Source organism: Scleropages formosus, chromosome 21, assembly GCF_900964775.1.
Source record: "Scleropages formosus chromosome 21, fSclFor1.1, whole genome shotgun sequence".
NCBI lineage: Eukaryota > Metazoa > Chordata > Actinopteri > Osteoglossiformes > Osteoglossidae > Scleropages > Scleropages formosus.
In genome coordinates, this window is record NC_041826.1 from 20,686,272 (window position 1) to 20,708,128 (window position 21,857).

The following is a 21,857-nucleotide window of genomic DNA, read 5'->3' on the forward strand; positions in this document are numbered from 1 at the left end:
TCCCGCTCGCTGCAGTTGTGTTGATCAAGATACTTAGCCTGAAGTGGTGCAGTAAGAATACCGTGCTGCAAAAATGGGCAAATCATAATGAAGGTGATTATTTAACACTGCAAGTTGCCTTGGACAAGACACACACACACACACACACACACACACACAAGGTCCCTCAATGGAGTTGCCACCTCCAGCTCTGCGAAATGAGGGCGTTTCAGAAGAGGTGGGTGAACTTTTCCCCCTTCTTCATCGAACGTTCATTTCGAAAGTTTGCAGAACACGTGGCGAGAGGAGATTTCTTTAAAAGCACGTTTTTATCCGGACAGGTTTTGTGTCAGAATGTAAGAGAATAAATATCTGTGCGGGTGTTCAATACAGACACTCCTGCTTCCTAATCTGAAATGATGGTAAATCCAGGAGGCGCCATCACGACGGTCCACTGGCTGAGGGCGGCGCAGCACTGCGCTGCTAGAATGGCTACAGGTGGTCCAGTCCTGTCCCGTTCGGTCCAGTCCCACCCCAGTCCCGTCCAGTGCAGTCCAATCTAGTCGAATCTGGTCCAGTCCGGTCCAGTCCCATCCAGTCCACTGCAGTCCAGTCCCGTCCCAGTGCAGTGCAGTGCAGTGCAGTCTGGTCCAGTCCGGTCCGGTCCAGTCCCACCCCATCCCATCCCGTCCAGTCCATGTCCAGTCCCATTCCGTCCTGTCACGTCCAGTGCAGTGCAGTCCCACCCCAGTCCCGTCCAGACAGTGCAGTCCAATCTAGTCGAATCTGGTCCAGTCCGGTCCAGTCCCATCCAGTCCACTGCAGTCCGGTCCCGTCCCGCCCAGTGCAGTGCAGTCTGGTCCAGTCCCACCCCATCCCGTCCAGTCCAGTCCCACCCCATCCCGTCCAGTCCAGTCCAGTCCCATTCCGTCCTGTCACGTCCAGTGCAGTTCAGTCCCATCCAGTCCAGTCCAGTCGAGTCCATTCCGCTCTACTCAGCGTCCACGTCACGCAAACAAACGCTGACAGTAGCAAAGCTCCGTGAACGCGCGCGCCGCGGCCTCCCCTGCCGGAGCGACGGAGCGCGGGCTCGAGGCGTGCCGCTGCGCACGCGCGCTCCCCGACCCCTCCGCCGGCCGCGCGCCGCGATCACCTGACTTCTGCGTCACTCGCGTCATCTGACGGGCGCTGGAACAACATGGCTCCCCGCGCGCTGCTCTGCGCGCTACTGGCGCTCGTGCTCTCGCTCGTGCCGGGCGCGGACGCGCTGGACGGCGGCGACGCCGTGGCTCTGCTCATAGGGGTGGTCATCGCCGTGCTGGGCTTCTGCGCCTGCCTGGGCTGGTACGCCCGGTCGAGGGACGGCCGCCTGTGAGTGTGAGTGACTGAGCAGCGCGCTGACTCGGTGCGCCCCGCCCGCGGCCTCGCTCGATGCTACGCTTACGGCCCGGCGGCGCCGGCGGCGGCGGCGGCGGGAGCGCGCGCGCGCGCGTGTGTTCCGTGGAGCGCCGGCTGCAGAGAGACACCCGCGCCGCGGGCTCCACGGTGACCCTCCCCCTCCTCCCAAGACGGAGCCCTAATGGAAAAAGGATTTCATGCCCCGACCACGAAGAGACCGGAGGAGGAAGCGGGAAGAACAAGATGAACGTCGTCCCACGTGACGCAGCGAGCGGAACACACCCACGACACGAGCCAGAGAGGGGGGGGGGAAGAGGTTTCCATCGAACGACACTGACGGAGGGACTCCGTCGCCATTGGGACACATCGTGGGACGGCGTGGAGCTCCGTGGACGTGGGCTCTGTCTTGTCGAGTTACGACGAACGCGGTGACCCGATTTACACCCCCCCCCAATTCGCCTCGCGCTCGCTTCCTCCTCCGCTGACTGACCCGCGTGTCCCACCCGTCACCTGTCCTCGAGACTCTCCGCGCTGAAACGATCTTTCCCTCGAAACACGGCCCGCACTGCGCTCCCATCATGTGGAGATGAGACGTGGCGGTGTGTGTGCGCGTGTCCATAGCGCCTCTGAAGAGCGCGAGCACGAGCGCACTGTACGGGTAATTCCATTTCCTGTAAAAGGCCTCTTCTCTTTCTTGACCGCTCCTTAAACCCACTGCGGCGTTTTGCACTTTCTTGCCAGTTCTCATCTTAGCAGCAACAGACAACTTATTGCATTTACACAAACTGGGCCTTTTCTTGCTGATTTGATTTGATTTGATTTGATTTCCTCTGAAATATTGTACCTAAATAATAATGGTCTTTAATGACACTTTTCTGTTTGGGACTCTTCATGAACTCATACGATGGAACCTGATATGAAGGTAATAGGTGTACGTTCTAATCCATCGCTCGCCTGTGCTCCGGACTAGTCGTCGAAATGAGTTGTTTCTGGAAAAGTCTCATGGACACGATCTTCATTCCATCCCTCGTGGACAGCTGTGACAGGTCCTTCTTGGACTGGCTTTTTAGCGACATTGCCTCTCTTGATGTTTTTTTTTTTTTTTTTTTTTTTCCTCCCCTCTTGTTAAGCATTTGCTCTGCTAGGCATTTAAGTTTGCATTTCTTGGAATTCCTTGATAAATATATAACTGCACTGATGATTTTTGTTAAAAAACTGCACTCGTAATTTTTTATTAACTGTTAAATCTTTCGCAAAATCCAACTGTCAAACAATACGCTCCTTGTTGTTAACCAGTTTTCCCGTATACCCCATGGGTTCTGTCGTACCCTGATGGTTACCCCTCGTGTACCTACAGGTGCTCCCGTATCTACAGGTACTTCTACACCTGACGGGTATCCGTCATATTCCTACAGGTTCTTCTGTACCCCACTGTGTACCCCTTATGACCTTACAGGTGCTTCTATACCCTGACAGGTACCCCTCATATCCCTAAATGTGCTTCTGTATCCCAACGTGTAGCCCTCATGGCCCCACAGGTGCTTCTGTATCCTGACATGTACCTGTATACCTGACAGGTACTCCTCATATACCTACAGGTGCTTCCAAACCTGACAGGTACCCCTCAGGTCCCCTACAGGTGCTTCCACACCCGAAAGGTACCCCTCAGGTCCCCTACAGGTGCTTCCACACCCAGCAGGTACCCCTCACGTCCCCTACAGGTGCTTCCATACCGAGCAGGTACCCCTCACATCCCCTATAGGTGCTTCCACACCCGAAAGGTACCCCTCAGGTCCCCTACAGGTGCTTCCACACCCAGCAGGTACCCCTCACGTCCCCTACAGGTGCTTCCACACGCAGCAGGTACCCCTCACATCCCCTATAGGTGCTTCCACACCCGAAAGGTGCCCATGAGAACTTTTGGTTTTGCCATACTGGCGTGGATTGTCCCTACCTGCGATTAGCCCTCTGTCGACTTGATTTCCGTAATGCGCTTTTCAAGCGAATCCTATAACTTGCAAAGCAATTGCGTGAAAGCGTGATTCTCTGAGCTCACGTGGGCCAGGAGGGGCCTCCCATACAGGTGCTCAGCGCTGGAGCAGCACTGTGAGACGGGAAGGATCGCTCTCGCGCTGCGGAGAAGGAGAAGGAGCGCACGTGGATGAAAAATTGCAACGCCTGGATGAATCGGGTCCGTTTTCATACGCCGGTCCCGTGATCCCTCCCTGTTCGCTTTCACTTCATCTCTATTCACGATCGCTGTAAAAGGTCCGCTTCGTCGTCGTCCCCCCCCCACGGAAAGGTGAAAAAACGTGCTTTTAATGATCTACATCCGTGTATATTGTGCAAATAAGCGGATGTGAGAATGAACTGACCCCGTTTCGGGCCACTTGTAGGGAGAGGGACCGGCCAGGTGACACAAGCCCGGCTGTATAATTGATGAGGAAATGTAGGGCTGCCGCTGCCCCCGCGCGCAGCAGATGTTGCCGGGAGAGAGCGTGCCGCTGTAGCACGAGACGAGACGCGGCTCGGATCACAAACAGGAGTAGCGCGCATGCGCCCTGCGCACCGTTTACTGTATATTCACAGTGCGAGGAAAGGCAACGGGCAACAAAACCAAGCTGTGTGTGTGAGTGTGTGTCTGTGTGTGTGTGTGGTTTTTTTTCTTCTTTTTTTTTTTTTATTTTTTTTTTTGCCATTCCCCCCCCCCCACCCCCGGCAAAGTGGCTTTTGCAAATATTAAAAAAACCGCCAGGGAATCGAAGAGGAAAATCAACAGGTATGATTTTAATTAATATCATGATGAGGGCTGTCGTTTCAATCCGTCGGCCTTGGGGGGGAAAAAATGTGCCATAAATCGCAGTCAGTGCGTCGCTGCCTCGCGCGTACAAATTGTTCGCCTTAATGGACGTTTTGTCACCGCGCGCGCGTCTCGGCGCCGCGTTTTATTAGTTGAGACACCGAGCAGCAGCGTCACGAGAATAATCATCATGTACGTCGTCGCATAACGAAATTCAAGTCTCATTCGCAGTTATAATAATTCTTTTTCATTTTATCTAATGAAAGAGTGTACGGGCGATAAATTAACAATGATGATAATAATAATAATAATAATAAAAGATTAAGGGAACAGTTATTTTCCTACATTATGCTCGACTGCGATTAGTACTTGGAAACCGGGGTGGTATGTCATGATGTGTGTGCGTCGCTGTTAAGAATTGAGCAAGTGAAATAGTAAATGCAGTTGAGACCCTGAAGTAAAAATTAATAAGCAATACTTGACGAATCGTTTATCACCGACGAATGTTTTTTTTTTTTTTTTCTTTTTTTTTTAAATTATGCTGGCAAGTTTTATTCTGCTCTCCTCCCGAGGGGTCTGTGCCCGGATTGCTTTTGTTCGGGGCGCCGAGTATCCCAGAGGCAGAGCACGGTAAGAGCAGGGTAAAACTGTGTATCTCTCAGTATCTATTCTATCCGTGGAGGGGAGCGGAGGAGTTTTCCAGACGCGTCTCATGGCTGGATGCGCGCAGACCCGCAGGATGCCTGGCTGTGAGACCCAGAGCCCGCCGCCGTGCCATCAAACCGGGTTAAGCCCCATTTTCTGTCTGCGCTGCGCTGCGCTGCGCTGCGCAGCCCTGCGCAGCGCTGCGCTCGCATTGGGCTCTGCGTGGCGGCGGTGGGGGGTTGGGGGGGCGAAAAAAAAAATCCCAACCTTTCCAGCAGCGCGAATAAGTGATTATGTAAATGTTTTACTCGTTGTATAACAACGCGCGGATGTTTGTTCGTCGACATCGTGTTGGTGCGCAGACGGCGGCGGCGATTGCGGTCCGGACCGATGCCGGATGGATGGAGGTGTTTCTGCTGAGCCCGGGAAGCTGCCGGTGCGAGTCGGAGCTGTCGCCCTGCATTAAGGCTCTACCATTTTAAATGCAATATGCCACCCTCCAGAAAGGGGCACGTAAAAAAAAAAGAAAAAAAAAAAGGAGAGAAATGATGAGAATGATCGTCTTTATGCAGCTGTGGCACACCCGATGTAGCCCGACAACATAATAAATGAAAGCAGTTTGGTGTGTGTGAGAGACCATTCTGATTGGTGGGTCATCTTTTTCCAGGGATTTAGGTGCGATGAAACAAAAGAACAAAGGATGCCTTAGAAGAGAGACCGCTTCCCAGGCTGGGTGGTGTTTCCGAAGACCGGCGCCGATGGATCTGTCTTTTCCTCGTGCCTCGAGATCATGAAACTTGACTGAAGCGATAATCTTTATGATCCTTCTATCTATGGCGAACTTTAGCCATGCAGGTGACCACAACGTCTTGCAGAATGTCTCTCCTCTTGTCACGTTCCTCAAGCTGACCTCCCTGGGCTTCATTATTGGTATTGGCGTGGTGGGAAACCTCCTGATCTCTATCCTGCTTGTGAAAGACAAGAGCCTTCACCGAGCCCCCTATTACTTTCTCCTAGACCTCTGCGCTTCAGACGTGTTGCGGTCCGCTATCTGTTTTCCCTTTGTCTTCACGTCCGTCAAGAACGGGTCGGCGTGGACGTACGGCACGCTCACCTGCAAAGTGATCGCTTTCCTGGGCGTCCTCTCCTGCTTCCACACCGCCTTCATGCTGTTTTGTGTCAGCGTGACCCGCTATTTGGCCATCGCCCACCACCGCTTCTACACGAAGAGGCTCACCTTCTGGACCTGCTTAGCCGTCATTTGCATGGTGTGGACGCTGTCGGTGGCCATGGCCTTCCCTCCCGTGCTGGACGTGGGGACTTACTCCTTCATCCGCGAGGAGGACCAGTGCACGTTCCAGCACCGGTCCTTCAGGGCCAACGACTCCTTGGGCTTCATGCTGCTCCTGGCCCTCATCCTCCTGGCCACCCAGCTCGTCTACCTCAAGCTGATCTTCTTTGTCCATGACCGGCGGAAGATGAAGCCCGTCCAGTTCGTGCCGGCCGTGAGCCAGAACTGGACCTTTCACGGCCCCGGGGCCAGCGGTCAGGCCGCCGCCAATTGGCTGGCTGGCTTCGGGAGGGGTCCGACTCCGCCCACTTTGCTGGGAATCCGACAGAACACCAACCCGGCAGGCCGAAGGCGCTTGCTGGTGCTGGACGAGTTCAAGACGGAGAAGAGGATCAGCAGGATGTTCTACGCCATGACCTTCTTTTTCCTGATCCTTTGGGGACCCTACCTGGTGGCATGCTACTGGAGGGTGTTTGCTAGGGGTTTGGCTGTGCCTGGGGGTTACCTGACAGCTGCCGTCTGGATGAGCTTTGCCCAGGCCGGAGTCAACCCATTCATCTGCATCTTCTCCAACCGTGAGCTGCGCCGCTGCTTCAGCACCACACTGCTCTACTGCAGGAAATCCAGGTTGCCGAGGGAACCCTACTGTGTTATATGAGGGTTTAGATTCCTGTTATTGATCTCTGTTGTTTTCCCTACTCCTCCCCTCTTCGCTATGGAAGGCAGCAGGTGGACTGTGTTATCACTCACTTCAAAATACTAGGGGGGGAAAAAAAAAAAATTACGGTTTAGACATTGTGAAGAGTTTGGAGGGTGTGAAGACATGTCTAAGTAGAGGCAGTAGAAAGCCCTGCGTTTATGTTCTAGTAAACCATTGCTGTGGAAGGTCATGGGGGGGGAAAAAAAAAAAAACAGGAGAAAAAGGCCAACTCGGACGGCTTGACCCTTCATCCGCTGGATATTTAATGACTAACGTGAGTTAAAAAGAAATAAAGAAATTAGCAAATACCTCTGAGAAATCATTGGATTTGTTTCACTTTTAAAAGTTGCACTAAAGAGGAGACATAGAGAGGATTTTTGTGGTCACTTGTTGCATAGAAAGAACAACTTTTTGTGTTCTGTGTCAATCAGAACAGCGAATGCTTTATTTCACAACAGACGTTTCATTGGCTGTGAGTAAAGCAAAGCCTGTCCTTGGTGGCCAACACAGTTGGAATACACCTTCACGGGAGGAATAAAAATCAATGTAAGTGTTACTTTTATTTTGGGGGATTTAAAGGGATAACATTGTGTGCTGTTAAAACTGCAACATTAATTAGAACCTCCTTATTGTAAATTTATTAGTCACGTTTCCCCTTTGACTGACCGACATCGTTATTTTTTCTCTACAATTTCTGTACGGAAACAGACTGATGATGTCCAGGTAGAACTTTGATTTTGGGGGGAAAAACGAAAAAAAAATCCAAAATAAACCGGGAAAAAAAAAAAAAAAACCCTCAGTGAATAATTGTTTAATGTATCATATTTGTCTATTTCTGTACCAAATGACAGAAGTGTAGTTACAGTCTTGGTGAGACAGCTCTGGGTATTCTTGCCTTAAAGGTTATAATATAGTTTTTTTTTTTTTTTTTTTTCTTTTTATGGAGAAAACTGTAGGTATAAAGAGCTCTTTAGCAACACTCAGAAGTACAAGGCTGTTTTAAGACTTTTCCACTCTGAACTCCAACACAGCAGCGCTGCTCTAATTCTTAGTAAAGTGTGCTGTCTGCACTAGTGTACCTACCTGCCCGAGTGTACTTACCTACATTTACCTGGGCCTGGTGCACTTACCTGCTCTGGTGTATGTACCTGCACTAGTGTACTTACTTCTACTATTGTTCTTACCTTTGCGGATGTCCTAATGTCACTTACCTGTCCTAGCCTGCTTGCCAACCCTTACCTGTCCTACTGTACTTGTCTGGCCCGGTCGGCATACCCCTCTGTGTGTACTCGCATACACTCACCTGTCCTAAAGTACATTCCTGCACCAGTAGTGCACTTACTGGCCCTGATGTAACGGATGTAGTTACCCTTAGCTTTTTGCTGATCTTAATTGCCTACCCTGACGTAGTTACTTCAACGTACCTTTCCTTCTGTACGCACCTGCACTGCTGTGTGTACCTGCAGTAGTGTATGTACCCTTCTTTACCTGCTGTGGCATATATACCAACACTAGTGCACTTACCTGCCCAGTTGTACTTGCTGGTTTTTACCTGCATTGCTCTCAGTACCTGCCCTAGTGTTTGTATTGTGTGCGCACTAGTCTACTTACCTGCCCCGGTGTCCTTTCCCATCCGAGTGTACATACGTACCTGCACTAGTGTACTTCAGACACGGGAGCTTGGGGGTGTTGCTATGCGCTGGACGTTTTTCATGTTGAGACCAGAGCCTTAGTACGGAATATTGCACAATTTGTAAGAAAAAAAAAAAGTAAAAAAAAAAAAGAACCTTGTATCAAAGGCACACTGTCTTGTTTTTACTTTCTGTAGATTTGCTCTCTACTGATTGTTTCCAGTTACTTTTTCTCTTGTGGCCGTTTTGATATTTATTCCTTATTATTTTTTCCTTTTTTTTGTATTTACAGGTAGTTAGAGTGTAAGCGTGCAAGTCTTTCATTTTGAAGGTCCGGATATGGGTGGTACAGTTGGACGTGAGATTGCATTTGCAAAACGATACTTGTGTAATATGTTGCTTACATTTTTTTGAAAATAAAATCTGACATTTTCAAAATCTTACTTTTTTTCATTCGCGCCAAGAAATCCGTATCTTGCGGCACGAGGTGCTCTCGTGGGTCGAAGGGCGAGAAACGGTGAAAAATGCGATCGTGAACATTCCTCCACGTGGCATTCCGAAGCCCTCTGTGCTACTTCTCACCCCAGTTTGCTGTTTCTAATCCGCTGCATAATGTCTGTTGGTAGAATAATTAGACAAGTCGCATCCACAACATCTGTGGCCCACAAATGTCTGCTGAAGGCAATCTCAGCTGAAGCTCCTGGGTTTCCAAGCCAAGGCCAAGCTACTGAAAACTTCGTGTCGATTAATTCGGGATTTAAAATGCTCCTCCTACACTTCTGACACACTTGCCACGGTTTCCATTCAATCGACCACACATTAGAAACAAAGCAGTGTACGGTTGTGATATTGTGGGTTTTTTTTTTTTTTTTTTTTTCGCTGCCAGAAATTCTCATCCATGTGTATATGGTGAAATGTTTATTTATAAACCCAGAGCAATATTTTCCCGTTAACATCTCGTCTGAGCGCGTGCAACGGATCCCCATTTTGCCTGTCGTCTTCGATTGTCGTCTTTTTGCTGATTGGATTGCGTTTCGTCGCTATATTGGCCCAAACGGAATTTTCGCTCCTCTCGTAGACACATCCGCACAGCTCATCGTCAGATTAACCGGAATGTACCAGTCTGTTTTTTTAAAACGAAATCCCCCCCCCAAAAAAAAAAAAAAACTACAGTGAAATTGAAACTTCACAAAGCTTATTTAAAATCCTTAAAATGCCGCTTCATATCATGGCAAACTATTTATCGGTGTGCTCTGTGTCCGCCCGTCTCGTGACTGCTCTTATGCCTTCGTATCCCGACGAAAATAAATCTGTTCGCCGCGAAATGCGAGGGCGTCGAGTCATAGATGAGGCCGAAAGACATCGGCTCCCTTCGTGACGCGTCGCGTGCTCCTTGGTTGGTGCGGCGGGATCTCGATCCGTTTAAAGAGCAGGTGAGCTGCCCTGCTGACACAAAGGAAGAGTAAGTGCACTAGATGGGAGCCAGGCCGCAGCTGGGTTGTTACCCTGTTTATGGTAACAACCTGGCTGCGCCAGCCTCGCTGACCGGGGCTCGAGATGCCGTTTGGAAATGCTTCGCTTACCCGCAGAGAGAACGTACAAGCCGATTCCGACTCGACGGCACTTTGAATTCTCAAATAGAACGCGTTGTGGATGTCGGTCTCGACTCGGGTTCTCGCGCTTATCGAAACGTACGTCCGCGTGCCGGATTACTGAGGGTTTGGGCGGTACGTTACATACCGTACCTTTGCGTCGCATTCGCGTCCAGGCGCGAGTCGTGACGAAGCGGAATATCATCATCTCTACGGGTTGGGTAATCCGAGGAGAAGTGGAAAGTCAGCGTCTGGGTGTTCCAGGCTGATGAAAAGAGGCCCAGCGCAGCGGGCTGAGAGGCAACCCGGGGACTCCGCTCTCTGATTTCTCTTTTTATATTTGTTTTTCCTGTGGACAAACTGCATGTTCAAGCGCAACGTTGCATGGTGATGCTTTTCGTGCTAAACAAGTCCAGAGAGAAAATGGGCTACAGACAAATGTACCTTGCCTAATGACTGAGAAAAGAATGCGCTTCTCCTGTTTCCTGAAGTTACTCGGTAATAGTAGAACTGTCCTTAAAAGATGCGGTGGAAAATTCTCCCTGCTAAATCTAATTTTACCTTCCGGTGACAAAATTGGTTCCTTCTTAACCAGATCACCAGTATATGCCCAAAAATATATAGGTTATACACATGGAAGAATTATAGACGGATACTATGTAGTGTTACCAGCCCACACACCTTATTCACCGCGGTGACTTACACTGCTAGATACACTACTTACACTGGGTCACTCATCCAAACATCAGTGGAACACACACACAGACACTCTCTGTCACTCACACACTACTTTTTTTTTTTTTGTGTAGGTTCAGTTACTTGATTAGAAGAATATTGACACTTTTTATACTGTTCCTATATGTTGTGAGACAGCTGAAGGTATAAACGTGGTACAGGGGCAGAGAAACACTTGACAGTGCACTACCCAAGGCCCATTGTGTGCCAGTTCTCACAAAGAGTGACGACCAGCTGCCCTAAATTAAAGAGACAATTAAGACTCTTATATAAGGCAGCTTGCCCAGGGTGGGAATGGTTGCCTGGTCATGGTGGTATTTTTTATGCAGTTCTCCCTGTTTTTTGGGCACCATTATTGGTGTTCATTTTGTAACAGTATGGATTTTTTTTTTTCATTATAAGAGCTGTGGGGGGTGCAGTGGGTTGGACCGGGTCCTGCTCTCTGGTGGGGCTGGAGTTCGAGTCCCGCTTGGGGTGCCTTGCGATGGACTGGCGTCCTGTCCTGGGTGTGTCCCCTCCAGCCTCATGCCCTGTGTTGCCAGGTTAGGCTCCGGTTCCCTGCGACCCGGTATGGGACAAGCGGTTCTGAAAATGTGTGTGTGTGTGTGTGTGTGTGTGTGTGTGTGTGTAGAAGAGCCGCATCCCTGATTTTTGTTTGTACTTTATTTACCCACATAGGGCAACAACGTGTATGTGTATGGGTGTATTCAGTTCTGTTGGTGTTGCTGTGCAATAAAGGGAAGGACTGAATGACCTGTAGATGAAATGCAGAACAAAGTAATGGTGCCCTTATCAACTATATCAGTTTTTTTTTTCAATGAGAAGAGAAATGTAAAGACAGTCTGAGTAAAAGGAATATTTTACCATATGTGTGTTTGTTTATTGCGTGACCAAAATTTATGTATAATGTAACTGTTTCCCTGCACTGTAAATTCGTGTGTTATGAAAAAAAAAAATGTAAATGCTGGTATTTGTAAAATAATAGTTGTTTTGAATTTTTCCATTGGCTTGCAGCTCTAAGATTTTTTTTTTTTTTTTTTTTTTTTTTTCTGAGATTAAATACAGAGGATGTGGCTAAATACAATCCCAGCCATGAAAAATAGGGATGAAAAATTAGAGTATTAAACAGCTACAGGTGACCTAACGCTGCCAGTGGTTTACATTTGATTCATGTTACCTTCCGGGCCAAGAAAAGCATAGGTTGATGAAAAGTGCTCAGTGCAGGTATCGCGGCACTACCACACCTGCAATTAGAGTCCCGTCAGCAGCGGTGTTTAACAGTTATCGATCGGCGGGTGTTGCTCGCGGATTTCAGCAATTCCGATCGGTCTGTCTGCATTCTTGCTGCAAGATTTCAGCTTTGTGCGGCAGTCAGAATCAATGTCTAAATGAATTAATATTACAGAAAACACATCTGAGTCCCTCCTTAAGAGGAACGAATTTTTGAAAGCCGAAGGAAAAATCATCATTTAATGTTACGGTACTTGGGGATGTGTCTATCTTAACATTATGAAACAATCGGAGGCCTAAAGAGCTGCCTTCATACATTATCGATCACCGCTTGTCCCGATACGGGGTCTCGGAGCCTGTCCTGGAAGCAGAGGGTGTGAGGCGGGGTACATCTTGGACAGACATTTTCATAGCTGGGTTCACGGTTGTTTGTGATAGAAAGAAATGAAGTTCGCAAGATCGTCGACTGCGTCATTCAGTCTGCAGATCGTACGTACACGTCGCCATCGGAGACACTGCGGCATCGCTGCTGTACCCTCGACATTAAATGGTGTTCATTTCGAGATGGAGATTGTGTAATTAAGTCTTTATTTACTGTAGTATAAGGTTTCTCTTACCATAAAAGCTTTGAGTTAGTATTGACACGTTTATCTTTTTTTTTCTAAAATATAATATTAAGGGGCAACAGCTGGTGTATTTGTTAGTACCACCACATTGCACTGAAAGAACCCTCTAATCCTGGTTCTGCTGCAGTACCCATTTAATAAGGTACTTACCCTGAACTGAGACAGTAAAAATGATCTTACTGTATGAAGGGGTAAATAACTAAGCAGCTTGAGACTTTAGTTTGCTTCCTGGAAAAACATAAGCTGAATTAATTAAAAAACTAATCAATTTGCTTTTTCAGTTGTGGTTCATATTTACCTTAATCAATAGTTATGATTGGTAAAGACTGTCAACATGAGAGAGGAGGTAGGGAGGGAGTATATATATATATAGTTTATGAGATGTGCATTGCTTTGGGGAAAAGTGTCTGCTAGATTAATAAATGTAAATGTAAATATACAGTAGCTGCTTTTGTTATGAAAGTGTGGAAATGTTAATAAGTTGCTCAAAGGAGTTCCTGCCTCCATTCAATGTCTTCGGAAGAAGAGTTCAACCACCACCGTTAAAACCCTACTTGGACACAAGCGGTCATCGTGTCTGGGCAATATAAATGTACTAGATTTAGCCAGGATATAGCCAGATGACAGCAGCGAGGGACAAAAAAAATCACTTGTGTTTGAAACACTTGGTGTGTCTCACTATTGTTATTGTAGGGTTTTTTTTATGTTGTTCATGACCAAGCTATATAGGGAATGATAGCATAGATTTTTGTAATCAAACAACAGAAAGGTTCCTTTAAGCAGTCAGGTCTTATGTTGTATTTTTATTTATTTATTTTTGCTGATTATGAATGTTATATCTACTAAAAAGCTTGCTGGAATATGCAAGGCTGATGTAAAAGTGGAATTAGACTCCTATAACTAAGAGAAACCACAGCCCCTTTAAGTCCTCATTAAGAAAATGTTCCTGTACGTATCGCCAGGATGGTTCGGTGCCCATTGTGGAAGGTTCCGACCGCTGAGTGCAAATGATCTGTCAGACACTCCCAGGAGCATTTAAACGAAGAGAGCGAGACAAGTCCTGTCAGTAATAGCCAAACATTTTTCAATTCGCCATTCTCTTGGCTTTAGAAGAATAGTCTGGCTTTAAATATAAAGCGGCTAACTGCGGATGAAGCTTCAAAGGTTTCCCTTGAATATTTTAACAACATTTCTCTCTAATGTAGGATTAAAGAAGGGAGCTGTGATCATTTGCATTAGATTTATCACGCCTAGCGGAGGGGATTCATCTCATCTGGCTTTAAAATTAGCGGTACAAAGGGTAAGTGCCGTGCAGTTCCTCCAGGGGCCACTGGAGGTGCTGTTTTCCCTCCCGCATCAAGACTTTGTCTCAGAGCTGTTTATTTCCCAGTGTAGGACAACACCCCCTTCGGACAAATAATTAACCAAATTTTTATTCTTCTGATGATTTGTAGTTTATGAAGACTTTTCCGAATTTTAAAACACTACATTTACATTTTACATTTATTCATTTATCGGACACTTTTCTCCAAAGCGATGTACATCTCATAGAGAATCCAACGTGTTCATTACATTAGCAGGAAGAGACACTTAGATGCAGACGTGTGATTCTTAAGTGCAGTTTTTTTGCTTCTTTCCACCATATGAACCGACGTTCATCACACGAGTAGGTGCATAAAGGTTTATTGCAATAACCGACAATTCCTAATCACATTCCTAATATATAATGTGTTTTTAAAAAAATAACACAAGCAACTGTGTGAAGGTTCATCCGTTTTTTAACAGTTATGAGCTCAAAGTTATAGAGCATGAACACTTACACCTTATATGAACTTAAGAGATGATGGGAAAAGCGAGTCTGGAAGAGGTGAGTTTTAAGACCCTTTTTACATGTAGACGGGGATTCAGCAGTTCTGAGTGTGAGGGGGATAGCTGAAAATCAAAACCTGGTGTTCTTTTACTACATCTACTAAACTGAAACAAAATGACAACATAGAGAGCAGGTCTTTCAATATAAAAAAAAAAAAGACCATGATGAAAATCCCTAAACGATTCCTGATCACCTTCCAAGTAATTAATTTTTTTAAAAAAATAAATACTACATTTATTATATAATGAGACTGCAATAAGGAAGACATAAGTACTGTATTGTAGCACACATTAATGCATGCATTATAAATATACAGCTCACTGTTTTACAACAGTTTAGCAGAGAAAGATAATATTTTTAGGATTACTTCAGTATTAAATTACTTAATTTATATTTTCTCTTCCAATTATATGGGTATTAAATGGCATTAAAGTGTAAAAAACAGAAAAAAACGGGGCTTTTGTAATTTTTTTTTATTTAATTAAGGTTTTCTCCTACTTTGTTTTTCATAGAGGGGGTTTTGTCTGGACCCCGTGCTGCACAGAGGGGCTTCCATAGCCCCCCCCCCCCCAAGGACTTATACAGTCATTGCACGGTTGCATCCTCCACAAACTGCCACCTGCAATGAGCAAGCGGGCTGCGCTGTGTCGAGGAGCTCAAGAGGGCAGGTGGTCATCCCCGCAGGGCTTCGTTGCACCTCATTAGCACTAGGTATGGTGCATCTGCGAAACCAGAGGATCCCTCGTTGATGTTTGTTTATGAATGACTTCCACAGTACCATCCATGGGCACATGTTTTCATCCTGGCAAATTTCTTATAAGATGCATTTTCCCACCCTCTCTTACACACAAAAAATCTCATACGTGTAGCAAATCCGAAAGGTCCCAATTATAAAATCACTGCTTCAATATGGCATCGCGGAAAGCAAAAGGATTAACAAAATGAAGCAGAAATTGACGGCGAGTACAGAGAAAGAGGAAGCCATACGACGCTGCTGAGGAGATTACCATCTTAAATAGTGGGAGTCTTTTTTTTTTTCTCAGGCGCTCTGTGTCGTGTGGAATAGAGATCTGAATATATTCAGTCAGCAGAAAAAAAAAAAGAAATATTTAGGTCATTTGAAAGTTGAACAGGAATCTGATTGCGTGTTGATAATAGCTTCTCATATCCAGAGCAAAATTCTTGGTTCACTGATAATGAACTGATATTATACCAGTCTGGCAGAATAGATAGCTGTATCTATAAAGTGTGGGAACATGTTTTCTAGTGTTAGGTATTTTTAGAGCTAGAAAGTAAGAGATTAAATAATGAAGTGTTGTCCATCTGTGTTTTTCGCGAGTGCTAATGCTGTGTGTTTAAAGAAAAACATATGTATAACTCATCCACACAATTAACATAAACTGGGGGCAGCAGGGGTACAGCGGGTTTTGCTGGGGCCTGCTCTCTGGTGGGGCTGGGGTTCGAGTCCCGCTTTGGGTGCCTTGCGGTGAACTGGCGTCCCGTCCTGGGTGCGTCCCCTCCTCCTCCAGCCTTGCGCCCTGTGTTGCCGGGTTAGGCTCCAGCTCGCCATGGGACGAAGGGCTGTAGACGTTGTACGTGTGGAGACCGCGGGTAGTGTAGAAGTAGAAGCTGTTGCCTTTACTCAAGTTCAAATCTGCATTCCTGCAGTGGTACCTTTGAGCCAGAAATTTACTTTGCATTGCTTCAACAAAAAAATGACTCAGCTGTGTAAATGGGTAAATCACTGCAAGCAGCTCACTATAAGTTGCTTTGCAGAAAAGCATCTCTGTAGGTCTCACTGAATACTTGCCAAAACATCATGTCAATAATTTTGAGGTTTTTTAATACCCATTGTACTGAAAAGCAATCCAGGTTTTTGTTCATTGTGAAAATAAATCCTTTGGGAGTGGTTATCAGCTTCCTCTATTTGAAGGATTCAACTATCGCTGCTATACTTAGTTCAAGCATTAAAAAGATACTGTCCGTTTAATTTCAGCTTGATTGAAAGATCTTATTAAAGGAATTCAGGCTTGAATTTCTAAGAATTTTTCAGAATTTCTTGAGTTTCTAAGAAGATGCCATGGCTACACCTAAGAAACGTTACATTATGAACAAATAAATTCAGAATATGTATTTGAACACTAGTCAAGAGTTTACTTTCTCAAACAACTTCTGTTTTTCTTTTTCCTTTCTCAGACAAATTTGAAAACTCCAAACGGAGTCACGTTTGTTAGCATGAAGGCATTATTCCAATTCATCCAGTTGATAAAATATATCAAACTATTTTTTTAATTACCATTAATCAAGTGGAAAATAAAACTATGTAATGTAAAAATGTAACATCAATTTAAAAGTAGCAAAATAAATGTTTTCTTGAGAAGAGCTATCTTTGCAAATTGATTTTTATTCATATACGGTACGATTTTAGTGTTTTTGGACTGTGGGACTAACATGATTGTGGGGTTATTAATCCCAAGGTAGTCATCACCCTCCCTCAGAAGACAATGACGTACAGTATGGTGTTTCTCTATTTGTCGGATTCTGTTCCTTATACCAACAAAAATTTCTGTTCATCCTTACCATTGTTTCATAATTATCACAATTTTGTTCAAAACCTTTTCCTGAAACCTTTTTCTGGAATCCCATAACATTACTATGTGGTAAACAGGCATAACAGCACCACTGGCTGATATGTCAAACAGTGGGAGGGTGGGTAAATGGAAAATAATGTGAGGATGCTGGGAATATTGATGATTAATGATCATGGATAAAACATTTTTCAACTGGTGTTTTGTTGACAGAATTTGGGCCCTCCACAGCCTACACAATGCAAATCTCAGTACATTCAGGCTCGTGAAAGCATATCAATGGCCCCCTCACAGTGCCTAGGCTGTTCAGGCGTAGGCTGACATGCAGCTCAGTTTGTGTACAGTTTAAATGTTCTCCCGTGTCTGCATGGGTTTCCTCCCACAGTCCAAGGACATACAGTTCAGGCATAAATAAACTGCTTGTAGTGTGTGTGGCTACCTTGCAATGGACTGGCATCCCCTCCAGGGTGTACCTAAGGGACAGCTGATAGCATAGTGGTTAGAGCCACTGCCTTTGGCTCCAAAAGGTCGCATGTTTGATCCCCCCCTCTGGCTGTAGTACCCTTGAGCAAGGTACTTACCCTAAATTGCTCCAGTTAAATTACCCAGCTGTATAAATGGGTGAATAACTGTAAGTTCCTTTGGAGAAAAGAGTCAGCTAAATGAACAAATGTAAATGTTCTCCTTGGACTTCTGCCCAGTGATTCTGAGATAGGCTCTGGACCCACTTGACCCTGACCAGGACAGGATGGATGTTCCAATGCACACAAAAGATAATGAGGAAAAACAGGCAAGACAATAGCGGAGAAAATGTCAGCAAGCATACATTAATGAGGCAATGTGGCCCATCCCTTCACAATTCCCAAACACGGTGGATTTTGAGGTACTTTTTTGACAGCTCACCGCACACGTGACCAACCGGCGAACAACCATTCAACAAGCAACCTGTCACTTGCTTTTCAAGAAGTATACATAGTCGAGGACAGTAATATTGTACGGACATAATGTTTGCTCCGAAAGCTGTCAGTTTTGGCTTTCGGCCGCACTTGCTGGTTTTATTTTCCGGGGCTCAATGAATTAACGGGTGAAGGCGCGTCCTCGGCTGCAGCGGTCGAGACCACACGCGCTACAGGCCTGCAGGCGCTGCCGCACAGCGTGCCCCCCGCCTCTTCCCCTCCAAGCTCGCCTATTGGTTGCCCGGCTGCCAGTCGCGTGCCGCACGCTGTGAGAAGCAGCCAATGAGGAGCACCGTTGCTGCTTCTCCGGTGCTGAGCGCCGGCACCGGAAGCGGGAGCGGTGCGATGCCATGGAGCTCGTAGGTAGTGCGCAGTTCGGGAAGCGGGAAGGCGAGCGCGAGCCGGTGCGCGTAGCCGCGTCTGCGGGGCCGTCGAGCAGCAAGCTGGAGCAGGAGAAGCTCTCCGGTGTGGTCAAGGGCGTCCACAGAAAGCTGCGCAGGAAATACAGAGAAGGTAGCGGAGGAGGAACTCGCGACAGCCTCTCTCTCACACACACATCATCACTGATAGACTAGGCCCCGTGGTGAGGAATAGATAGCCTAGCTGCTGTGCTGCTCAGACGAAACGCGGGCTGTTTTTCGACCCACAACTGCGCTTAGCCGCATGACAACCAGCTGAGGTAGAACTTAGTGTTGGGAACCAGCCGCCTCAGAGCTGACGACGTGACTGAGGTCCGTCACCACCGTGACCGTGTCGTGTGTTTCTTTCTAGTCTGACTGTCTGAGGCTGGACACAAACACTAACAGTTTGAAACAGTGCTGCACTCATCATGTACTATTTCGTTCTCACACTCTCAGGTGGTGTGGGTGTGAACGGTGTGTGTGTTTTGTTTTGGGTCTGGACCGACCTGCTTGTGTTGTGGGTGATCGTTGTGATAATTCAATTGTGCTCGGGTTCCGATGGAGTTTTTCGTAATCTTATATTATGCAACCCAGAGTGGATCTATTTTCTACCTCCTCCCTTTATCAGGCCTTCTTCATTATTAATATGATTAATATGTGCTCATGATGAAGCTGCGCAGGCCTGCTTTGAAAAATACCACTAACTAAGTTGAAATGTTAACGTGCTGTGTTACTGTCGGCAGCATATTCTGTTGGAAGGGGATCAGAAGACTGACTGAGTACAATATTTTTTTCAATTTTTTTTTTTTTTTCTTCTTGCAGGGGTTCCTCAGAGTTCATCATCATTTGAAAAAAAGGCCCCAGAGTAGCCTTTTTTTTTTTTTTTTTTAAGAATCTGTGGCCTAGAAAAGGTTAAGAACCTCTTTTATGATAAATGATACTGTTGCTCCTTTTGCAGTGAAATATATTCTTATGTCTGGTTAATTGGTTGACTGTCAGTGTTAACAGTTAATTTTAAGAAGATTTTGGAAATGATCGCAAGCTGCTTTGGATTGTAAAGCTCACTGAAATCCCCGCCTAGATTGTAAGGATCATAAATTGTTCACCGACTGGGGAATTTCAAATGTTTGCGCGTTGGTCATTTTATTGGCGCCTTCTTGGTTTTGTTGAGGCGTGATTTTCGCAAATCAAATCCGATCAGAAATGTTTCTCGGTGCCTGGATGGTCCGAGAGAAAGTGGGTTCCATCCCCGCTCAGTCTGTGTGGAGTTTCCGCATTACTGTGTTCCTGTGAGGTTCCTCGGTGCTCTGGTTTCTTCACACACTCCAACATGTGTTTTGGTTGAATTGGTGACTCTTAATTGCCCCGTGTGTGTTGAGTGATTAACTGTAGGTAGTGTACTGTGCTGTTGTGTATCTTACATTGTCTGCACTGAGATACCTGGATGAAAAGGTGTCAGCTAAAACGTAATGGAGTGTTCATTCCAAATTGCTTTGGAAAAAGTGTCTGAATGAATTAATGAGTTGAGGTGAGATTTTCCCATCATATTATGCAATTAACGTTTGAATGGGTAAACTACTGAAAGGGAAAAAAAAAAACTGGCAAACTGCTTTTGAAAAAAGGGTTTTTTTTTTTTTTTTTTGTTCGTTCGTGTACACAAGGAGGGATTAGATGAGGTACTCGTAAATTTTTTGGTTGCAGGGGGGAAAGTGTAGATGGTGTATTCTAGTTTTTAGAAGTGCACAGCACCACACAAGTAAATCTAGGTCAGTGGGCAGTTTGCACTGTCATCTGATGTCAGAATCACAAACTAGGGCTCTTGCCCTTCTAAATACCAAGCGGAACACAACCTCTGGCATTTCTCAGTTCCAGTGGACTTGGAGAATGCTGTCAAAGTAAGTGGTACCTGGACAAAATTGTCAAAATTACTGTAAAGCTGCTTGTATAATATTGTAAGTCACCTTGGACAAAGGGCAGCATTGTGGTGGCGGAGGCAGCTTCAGTGCCGAGGGCTCCAAAGTGGATTTGTCTGTCAGTGTGGAGTTTGCCTGCTTTCCCATGTTCTCCCTGTGTCTGTGTGCGTTCCCTCCAGGAGCTCTGGTTTCCTCCCATGGTCCAAAGAGACATGATTTAGGTGAGTTGGTGAGTCTAATTTGTCCTTAGTGTGGGTGCATGTATCTGTGATGGTCCTGCAGTGGACTGGCGTTCTATCCAGGGCATTTCCTGTGCTGCCAACATAGGCTCTGGACCACTGCAGCCCTGCACTGGACAAACAAATGGTTGTTGATAATAGATGGACCTTTTGGCAAAGGTGTCCTCTAAATAAAACGTTAAGGCAAATTTTGACTTCATGAACTTTTGGAGTAGTTTGGCAGCATCAGTTCGTGCATTAAAGTACATATTGATTCATTTAGTTGATGTGCGTGATCATTCCCAGCTGAATTGACTCCACACTCTGCCGAGCTGTGGCCCAGGCATCTGCGTCACTTTCTTCCATGTGTCTGCATGTAACTTTGTTGGTGCGGTGTTCCAAACATGGGCCAGGCGGCCTTCCGAATGGCGTTCTGCCAGCCCAGCTAAGCTGATAATCCACAAATCCCAAGGTCCGGTCCTTATCTGTCAGAAGAATTCTTGTTTTTTTTTTTTTTTTTTTTAAAAAAAAAAAAAAAACCTTTCTCCAGATAAAAGCTCATGAACACTGCAGTTGCTGACATTGTGAGAGGTGTGTTGTAGATAAGTCTGAGATACAGGCTGGAGGACAAGGGAGGCAGATGAAAGAAAATATTAGCGACCTAAAGTGAGAATTTGGGTGAATACTGCACTGACAGATGACTAGTGTGCCATGCTGCTTTCCCGCATTGGTTTTTGGAAGTGTGAGTTACGTTTAAGTGAAATGTAATTTTTGTATATTGCCTCTAACTGCTTTTTTTTTTTTTTTTTATTTACCCTTATTTATTTATATTTCTGGTGTGATTCCAGTCTTTTAGTTTGTCATTCTGTTTGTCACCATTGTTGTATGTATGCTTGTGTTACCTCGTATCATTTTCTTTGAGGTTAATAAAGTTTTCATTCATTTCTTTGTTCCTGAAGCTCTTTGTCTGTTGTGAAGCGCACTTTTTTTGTAGCCTTAATTTTGTGTTGTTTTTGAGAACAACGTTCTTAATGAATACACATCCTCATTTCCCCGATATCTGGTTTGTCACACATCTGGTCCGTCTATTAATGCCACTTATTTTTGATCAGTCCGGATTGTCATTCATATGTCTGCAGCACCCGGTCAAGGCTCACAACTTGGACTGCTTTTGAAAATTGGGCCAGAGAGACTGTGACAGGCACAGCGATTTAATTTTCTTAATATTCATTTATTTCAATGTGAACTATAGCCTTTATCTTCCTCAAGCTAGTCCATGCACCC

At 45.9% G+C, this 21,857-nt stretch overlaps 3 protein-coding genes across 4 annotated transcripts in view; all 3 read left to right on the forward strand.

Moving 5' to 3' along the window:
- The first annotated feature begins 1,128 nt into the window (after nucleotides 1-1,128).
- On the forward strand, nucleotides 1,129-1,375 carry LOC114909271 (small integral membrane protein 30). Its single transcript, XM_029247168.1, has one exon. The coding sequence runs from the start codon at nucleotides 1,178-1,180 to the stop codon at nucleotides 1,352-1,354; it is 177 nt and encodes a 58-aa protein (XP_029103001.1). The 5' UTR covers nucleotides 1,129-1,177; the 3' UTR covers nucleotides 1,355-1,375.
- Nucleotides 1,376-4,005: 2,630 nt separating this feature from the next.
- The window catches only part of samtor (S-adenosylmethionine sensor upstream of mTORC1), a 36,950-nt gene continuing 19,098 nt past the window's right edge, over nucleotides 4,006-21,857 (forward strand). Inside the window, exons 1-2 of one of the 2 annotated variants that reach the window (XM_018730040.2) lie at nucleotides 4,006-4,016; nucleotides 21,165-21,315. In XM_018730040.2, the coding sequence (XP_018585556.1) occupies nucleotides 21,285-21,315 (31 nt within the window). In that variant the 5' untranslated portion in view covers nucleotides 4,006-4,016; nucleotides 21,165-21,284. Of the gene's footprint in view, nucleotides 4,017-18,368; nucleotides 18,555-21,164; nucleotides 21,316-21,857 lie in introns of those variants that run through there. The other variant, XM_018730039.2, reaches the window with a different exon arrangement.
- gpr85 (G protein-coupled receptor 85) lies at nucleotides 5,635-8,594 on the forward strand. The gene has a single exon (XM_029247167.1). It carries the CDS (start codon nucleotides 5,641-5,643, stop codon nucleotides 6,769-6,771), a length of 1,131 nt encoding a protein of 376 aa, XP_029103000.1. The 5' UTR covers nucleotides 5,635-5,640; the 3' UTR covers nucleotides 6,772-8,594.